Raw genomic sequence first — 9,060 nt, forward strand, 5'->3', positions numbered from 1 at the left:
AAGGTTAACCACTTCTTAAAATCTTAAGTTGCGCCATGTACAGGTAATATGGTACTGCCTGTTTTCAGCCAAGTCTAAACCTTAACTGCGCTGTTATCATGGTAATTACGATAGTTCCTGCCTGAGGTCAGCACAATTCAGCATGGTGGAGCAGAGCCAGAGCTGCTACTGCCTCAGTCATTTGGTGTCCCTGAGCTGCACACAGTTACAGGTACACAGCAGTCCACATTGGAGCTGCACTCAGCAGTTTAATTTTGATACTGAGCGTGCAGCACAGAAACTCTTTTCATCCAAGTTACAGCCAAATCTGACGCGCAGAGCACCGCGCAGCCTGAAAACACCTCTCTCTCTATGGCGGCAGGAATCCACAAATGCTGTCCCGCTCGCCTAAGCCTGATTCTGCCATCTGCCCAGGTGCAGGCAGGGAGCAGTGAGCCATCGGCATGGTCTCAGAGTACTTTTTTTCCCCCGATCCCAAGCGGACACACAAACATCCAGTCCATAAAAGCCACTGAAATGGTTTATAGCCAGAATTTGCACTGGCAGCACAGCACCAGGAAGCCGCGTTTTAAAATGACTCTGCTTTTCTCTGCCGCTATTGCAGAAACAGAAAATCTCTCTACGGCACGTCCAGGCAAACAGCAGAAAGCTGTGTTAAACTCTCTCTCCTTTATTTAAAGCCCTCTCAGGTTAAAAACCTGAGTGGATTTAGTCACCACGTTGGAGCGCAAATCTGTAGTGTGAAGCGGTGGCTGGCTTTACCCAAAATAATTACACGGAAACTGTATTCTTTTAAAACACTGCCTGGCCCATAGTTTCAGCCTCTTATTGGTTAATTCTCACATCTTGCTTTAACCCATATTTAGTAATCTGGGTAGCACCACGAGGTGTGCCTTACCAGGAGAGATCTTAATCTGTGTCCATCTCGGTTAGGAGAAGCATGGAGACTCACTATGGCGACTGCCTGAAGCGTCTCTCCGACTCTACTTCCTTGTTCCCACAATTCTGTTCTGTCTACTCCACCTACCTAATTTTCTGTTCTTAAAGGGCCAAGGCAGTTTTCTTTATTAATTAACCAATGAAAGAAACATAGACAGATAACTCTCCTCCATCACATGTGCCCTTATAGTGTATGAGGAGAGCACGTAGATTCCTATGCTGTTCTTTCCTTAATTCTGTCTGACCATCAATTTGGTGTCAATTGTAAAATAGACAAATTCATGCAAGTAACTATTTTATAAATTATGTATAGATTTTTCTGTAAATAGGTCTTATACAAATAACTGAAGAATCTTACCAGTTCCCTATTGGTCCAGAAGATGGTCCCAGAATAAGTGGCTGAACCTGGTTCAGTCAGAAGACATGAAAATATAATACATCAATGCCTGGTAGCCCCAAATATATTATATTCTTTTCCCACTTTAAATCATTTTATAACTATTCTTACTATAAACTTGTTTGAGTGTTTAATAGAATTTGTAGATTTTTTTTCTTACTAGATAAAAAAATTAAATTATTGATATAGCTAAAGTATTGTAATTGATTAGAAGAAATCCAGGAATTGAAAAGTTGATTAATTAACATTATAATTATGAATCTACTGGTAGGTTAATTAGAAATATAATAAATTATTGTTTCATTCTTAAAATTTTTAAATATAAGCAAATGGTGCTATAATTTAATAATAGAGAATAAAAATTTGTACAGTTGATATTTATGAAGAAACCTCAATAGGGTATAATCTAACTTATAACCAGAGAGATCTTCATAATGCATTTATTTCTCTTCTTCCTGTATTTTAGTAATGGTCTTATACTACTCTGTGGTGCTTGAAACTTTATTACCATGTCCAACATTATCTTCTCACATATGTGTTCACTGTTGAGTGACTACACAGTTATTGTTTGGGGGGTATCTCAGAAGATCAACTCACTCCATAGATGAACATAATATCATATTAACTGTGCTCAATATCCATACCATTCATTGTTAGAATAATCTTCCCAATATAACTGTTTAGACATCTCATTCTACAGTGTGAAAGCCAGGGTCAACCTTCCCTCCGTGTTACATAACCTGAAGTCAGTTTTCTCATGTTCCACTTGATAAGAAGTCATTTTGTCCTCTTGTTGTTTGGCTTTCACTCAAACAGTGTCTTTCAGGTTCATTCAGCTCAGTGTCATATTTAGGCTTTTGTGAACAGAACTGGAAAAAACATGACAGGAAAGGCTTTGACTGCTCATCCAAGTACTGGAGAAACACATCCATGGTTCAGAGAACATACTGTTTTATAGAGGATCAGCCCCATTTTCTGACAATCACAACTGGCAGCTCATAACCACATGCAAGTCTTGAGGACCCAGTACCAGTTTTTTTTTAATTCCATGAATACTGTTCTATCCACAATCAGCACTATATTGTCCATATAGAAATATATATGAGTTATCAAAAATAAAATATTTTTTTAAAATTTGCTTGAAGAGTTCTTGTGTAGTATATAAGGCCTTAATTCAAATGGTAATATTTCAAAAACATGTTCATTATTTTCATTAATAAATATTGTGTTTGAATTATTACCCCCTGTTAAAGGTTGGAATACTGTTAGTGACATCCAAGAGACCAGTTTCATTTATCTTATTAAGAAAAAGTATTTTTATCTCTTTTCTGAGATGTGAATCAAAAGGATAACAGATAGATTAAACATCACATGAATGAGAGGTGTTGTCCTCTTGGACAAACATCTTCCTGCCCTCAATCTGGATTGGCTCTTTTATCTTGGCCAATCCATTTGGGTAGAAGTGATTGTATCAAGATATTATCTTGGAGAGGAGGTCACATCTTCATTTCCAGAGAAAAGAAAAAGTTATAGATTCACATTCAGTATCTATGGAATGCATTGGGTCTGCCAGGTTACAGAGAAGGAACAGGGGTGGGTAACATTCAATAACATTAGTAAAATGTATATCTACTATGCTGATGCTCTAAAGAACCAATTCACCATGTACAAAGAAAATGCATAGAACACATTTTACCTGGAAATGAGCAGACTGAGGTCTGAGGATACAGTCACATATAACTGTGCAAGAGACACAATAGGTAGTTGCTGCTGTGAGCTCAGACTCAAACCTCCCTGCAGCAAATTAGGAGAAGAGAGTGGTGAGAGCACAGAGAGCTCTGGGAATACAGGGCTGGACTACTCTGGGTTCCAGCTGTGAATCCATATCACATTCAGGGATACTCTCTAGAGGGAGTGTGTACTAATCTTGGAAGTTTCCAAAGGTTGATTTATTGAAGTTTCAGTTTTCTGTTGAGATCTGTGTCTATGTATTTATTATTTATTTAGTGTTTCTATCTGTCTCACTGTCTCTGTCTGTATGTCTATCCAATGTTAAATCTGTATCTCCCTGTGTGTCTTTGTGAATATGTTGACATGAAATGGTTTCCTCTATAAGTCTATATGATAATTTTAAAATAAGTTCTATCACTGGGCAAGGATTTCACCAATTGCCTAGACTAATCTCAATGATTATACTGTATCCATATCTAAGAGATTTTCTCACTGATTGGGTATCACGTATACCTTTATTGTTTAGTTCTTGAGAACTAAACAAAGTTCCTTCTGTTTATGTGGTTAAAACTTTAAAAGCAGTGTTGTCTCCACAGAACATTTTAGGTGTTTTTAAATGTAGGATATACTCTGATTTGAACAAAATGTAGATCATCACACAGGGCAGAAGAGGCCATATGGGGTCAGAATCAGATCCTGAAGAAGCAAAGAACCCTTGAGATTGTGTAATCCTAGACTATGACCAGAGACTCAGTAATATTCCCTAGTTAGAGCACTGGATTGTTTAAAGTCAGAGCCAACAAGGGAACCAGTCAGTGTCAGTGAACCATGAACACAGATTGCCTTTAGAGTGTACATCATCATCACACAGATTGGGAAACTGACCTAGCCTTGAATCAACTGTAGTTCTAGTAATAAAGTGTGTGTGAGGCTCCAGCACTGAGATTGTGAGTTCAATGGATCTAGTGATACTCACTGAGCTTCAATTAGTTGAAAATAGATACTAATCCACTCATATATAACATGATTTCTTTGCTTCTTTCCTGTTTATGTGTTAAATTTCATCTTGTGGAATTTCAGCAGAATTTAATGGGTGCAATGAGTTTTCTTTCTTTCAAGTTTCTAAGAGTCTTATTTACACTGTTGTTCAAAAATTATGGTATATAACACCTCTGGCTAATTCTGAACTGAGGATCTTTATCTAGAGCTCTGATGTATTTATGTTACAAAAGTTGGAAGAAAGCAGTATTCTGAATAGCATGCTAGAATCATATAAAGTTTCATTACAAAAAGTAGGTAGGCATTGGAAGCCAAGTGATTTTGTTTCTTCAATCAAAGCACGATGTCATCTGTAAAATGATCTAGATTTTTCAGAAAATCATGAACATTTGTTACCTGTAATGTTGGAATAGCTGTGACTGTAACACATTTGTGTCCTGGGAATTTGGGAGAAATAGCACGGAGAGGGCTGTGTATTCATAGGTTCAACCATTAGGTAAAGATCTGGAAGATGTAGGCATGAACCAAATCTTGTAGTCCATCATGCAGGTACATCATTACATGAAATCAGAACAGTAACCTGAAGCTGGGAACTGAATAGAAAACCAAAAAGAACCCTGTTTATTAGCCTGCACTCCCTGGTTGCTCAGCATGCTTGTTTATACAAACAAGGAACAACTTCCCATGGATGGCACCACCCCGTATGTATAAACCTTTCTTCATCAATCATTACTCAAGAAAACGATCCTGTGTTCATTCATAAAACACAACCTGGTGGAGGAGACTTTTTCAAATGAAGTCCCTTCTTCTGTGATGACTGTAGCTTGTATTATGTTCATGGTATTCAAACCAAACCTCAAATGTACAAGCTGGTACTGCCATTATAACATGACCCATTAAGTTAGCCTCCATGTGTCCACAAGACATAAGTAAACAAAGAACTGATAAAAGGATTAAGGATAAGAATCTACCTATAAAGTAGAATATAATTATATGTAATGGGTGGATTTACAATGAATTCTTATCCTTTACAAATAATTTGCTTAGTGACTTTCTTTAGGAATGCAAAGAAAAGGAAAACCCAATGAGCAAGAATGTGCAGAGCACAGACACAAACTATCTCTGAAGCAGCCAAAGGCCAAGTTCTCCAATATAATACGAGAGATACACATTTATTTATGTAATACTCCTTCCCAAATTTTTGTTAACACAACTAAAATGTCAGATAAACCCAAGATGAAACATGCTGAGATTATATCCAAAAAATACTTTAACCTTCCTACCAAAGAACATGTGAAAGACAGCACTCGTAGTGGAAATGACCATCAGATCTTGCAAAATATGGCTGAATCCCTAATGTTAAGACTTTTCTCTACCATTGCCCATCTAGTACAAAGATTATACACACACAAATAAGGGATTTGAAATGTGAAATATCCAATTCGAAGTAGTACACAGACATTCTCTAAATGCTGATTGATCAGTTGTAAGTCCAGCTCTGCACTTTATTTCCCTTATGGTTTGTATTACCAAGGCATGGATGAAATCTCTACAAACTCTTGTTCTCTATGGTGATCTACAACTCAAGGCGTGGGGTTCCCCATATTCATCTCTGCCTACTTCTTCACTTTTGTAATGATTTAGCTTCTCTTCCTTATTTTTTACTTTAATTAACATAACTCTCAAGACTAGTTGTATACTACTGTGCTTCCTGAAGTTTTATTAATAGCCAAATTTTCCATCCCTTATTAATGCAATTATTATGTATAGGAACCTGGGTTTTTCTGTATTACTGGCTAAAAAGAAAGATAAAAGTACATAGAGAAAGGTAGACTGACATAAATCAGGAGGTACTAAAACCAGTACTTTAATATTGTGTTCCCAAATGAGAAAGTGAATAGGTTGTGCCACATGAGGTAGGAACCAAATAAGTCTCTTGGGTATCTTCTCAGATAAACACTTGAAATCCCACATAATAATGTTTGTGAGCTTCTACTTCACAAGTTATCTTCTAGACAAGTGATGAGAATAAAAATGATTTCACTGACACCAAAGAATAAATTTTAAATTGTCTCTTAAAGTAGGGTTTCTGATAACTAAGAGAACCAATTCCATACTAAATACAGTGCTGCCATTTATAGAGATATACAAATGCATTTAGATTATGGTACACTGTTCTGCCTACACTGCATAAATTTGGACTCACTTAGTATGAACACTCCTATGCTTAACTTGCCAGATCTACACAGTGTGATTTATACTAATTCCCATTTGTCAGGGTTTGGAAATACAAACAATAAAAAGAAAATATTCCTGAGGTCCCATATTCACATACTCTAAGAAACATAAGACAAATCTTATTCACCTTAGGGAAGTGGAAACCAAGTCCTCTGGTTTCTTTTATCAGGAGCATGTGCCAATGCAAAGCAGCCCTCAGGCTCACCATAAAAGCCCAGGCCTATCTGAGAGGCCCCATCTCCTTCTCACTAGAGCTTCCAGCAAAGCATGGCTGTCCTGGTGCTGCTCCTCTGCCTGGTGACATTTCCAAGTTTTAAGTGTTTCTGGGTTTCAGGAGAGGGACCCAGGCATATCATCTATATGATTTATGACTGATCATGATATTGCTTGTCTCCAGGTGTCTTTTTGCAGGTACAGCTGAAGGAGACAGGACCTGGCCTGGTGCAAGACTCACTGACCCTGTCTCTCACCTGCACCGTCTCTGGGTTCTCTTTAACTGACTATGATATAAGCTGGGTTTGCCAGCCTCCAGGAAAGGGTCTGGAGTGGATGGGAGCAATATGGAGGGGTGGAAGTACAAAGTACAGTTCAGCTCTCAAATCTCGAATCACCATCAGTAAGTACAACTCCAAGAGTGAAGTCTTCTTAAAACTGAACAGTGTGCACACTGAAGACCTAGCCATATATTACTGTGCCAGAAACACAGTGAGGAAACTCTAATTTGAGCACACACAAAAACCTCCTTATAGAGACATCTGGGACCAGCAGAGAGCACTAAGGACCAACAGGGACTCCTGAAAACCAAAAGTAAGGTTCACTTCAGAAGCTAAGAAGTTCAGAAATATGCTTTATGAAATTGAGTTTTAATATCAGAACCTATGGTTTCCTCTTCTGGCCAAGCATATCCTGAAGACCCTCTTGTTTGTCATACTACATTCAGCCTTCTATGTGTACATACATTAGATCAATTTTTTTTCTACATACCTTCTGTTTTCCAATTGCTTCTGATTACCAGAAAGAATGGCATCTAATTTAATATATTTTGTGTTGTGTGTGTGTGTGTGTGTGTGTGTATACCAATTGAGATTTCAAAGGGCGTCTGAAATTGTGACTCTTGTTGAATTAAACTTCAATGAAAAGCTGGGGAATTTTGAACACTTTGTAATTTATTCTCTTTGTTTTTTAGGTGATGGAGAAACTGCAGCTTCTCTGTCAAATTCACTTTCCAAGAATAGATTTAAAAATGAAATATACAATATTTTCTTTTTCTAAACCAAGAAAACTTAAAAGATTATACTTGGTTATCATTTGTGAAAAGTTCTAATTTTAAAAATTTCCCTCTTGTCAAAAATTAGTAGGCACCTTAATTCTCAAGGATTTATTCCTCTGTATGCATATTTGCATGCTCTCAATGTACAAAATTCTCAGCCACCAGTGTGCTCTTTCCAACTGGTGTAAGCTCCATTAATACTTCCAGCTGTCACCAGTCCTTCCCATAGCAACTAAGTTTTATAAAAACCGAGTTTCAGTTAGTAATTTGTTGATGTTGTTACTGCTTACATAGACTCCCAGAGTTACTTTACTACTCTGACACTCTCTGTTGCTGATGAAGAGTCTAGTGTCTCATGTGTGAGCTAGAAAATTGTCATTCAGAGCAGCAGTGTTGACTGTGGGCTCCATGTTAATGGGTATTCAAATTTAGGCAGCCTTCAAAAGAAAAAGAACATGTCCTCCTCTGAGGCTGAGGCCTCTCTGGAAACTCGGGCATTGACACCAGTAGTCCAGGATTATACTTAGAGAACAGATTGACTAGATTATTGGAATCCTAAAATGAAGACACATAACTTTGAACTGAACAACTTCACAAGATACTTTAAGAAAAGGATCTGTTGTTATGTTAAGCCCCTTAACTCAAGTCAAGGACCAGCCAAAACAGGTCATGGGAAACATGATTAACAGGGTAAATCTTTTAAACAAAGTTATTGGATAAAATATGTCAACATGAAGAGGTCTAATTTCTAATGGCTTCAGTTTTTACCAAGAACATCATGACGTGTTAGTGATATTCTAACACAATGTATAAATGGACGTTCCATAGACCATACTGAAGTAAGAAAATGACTGACCAATTAACTGAAGACAGAAATCCACCTCTAAAGTGTGGCAGAGGTATCAATAACATATGGAGATACCCTTGGAATTTCTCTTCTTTATCATGTCCTTTCATTGTTTCGAGAGTTACAAATAAAAGAGGCACACAGACAACATGAATGTAGAAACCTGGCACACCCTATATCATCCAAAACACAAGAGATAGGGTTTATAGCATGTGTGTTGATAGTGTGACAAAACTGGCACATGACACAGGTTCCTGTGATATTTTCCCTAATTCTGTCATATGAACAAGTACCATCTTAGAAGTGTCAAGTAAGTAAATGTAAATTACTATTTTACAAAACATGTATAGGTTTTCTTTTGAAATGATTATATAAAATAATTGATGAACCCTGCCAGTTCTCAATAAGTCAGGCTAGTGGTCTCAGATAAATTGTATTATCCTGGTACAGACATGGAAGATGTTAAAACAAAATTCAAAAGTGCCTGGTAGCTTCAAATCTGACATTATATTTTCTGACTTAAAATCAGATTGTTAGCATCCTTATTATTAGTTGTTTGATTAATAAACTTATTAATTATTTACTTATTGGAAAAAATTAAACTTTTGAGACTGGTAAAGTATTTTAATTAATTATAAG

The 9,060-nt window shown here is 37.0% G+C and overlaps 1 gene segment (V, D, J or C); it reads left to right on the forward strand.

Moving 5' to 3' along the window:
- The first annotated feature begins 6,571 nt into the window (after positions 1-6,571).
- LOC121677268 lies at positions 6,572-7,024 on the forward strand. The segment is given in 2 exon segments: positions 6,572-6,623; positions 6,702-7,024. Coding segments are annotated over 2 exon segments (375 nt in total).
- The last annotated feature ends 2,036 nt before the right edge of the window (positions 7,025-9,060 follow it).

The sequence above is a fragment of the Arvicola amphibius genome, chromosome 7, assembly GCF_903992535.2.
Source record: "Arvicola amphibius chromosome 7, mArvAmp1.2, whole genome shotgun sequence".
Lineage (NCBI taxonomy): Eukaryota > Metazoa > Chordata > Mammalia > Rodentia > Cricetidae > Arvicola > Arvicola amphibius.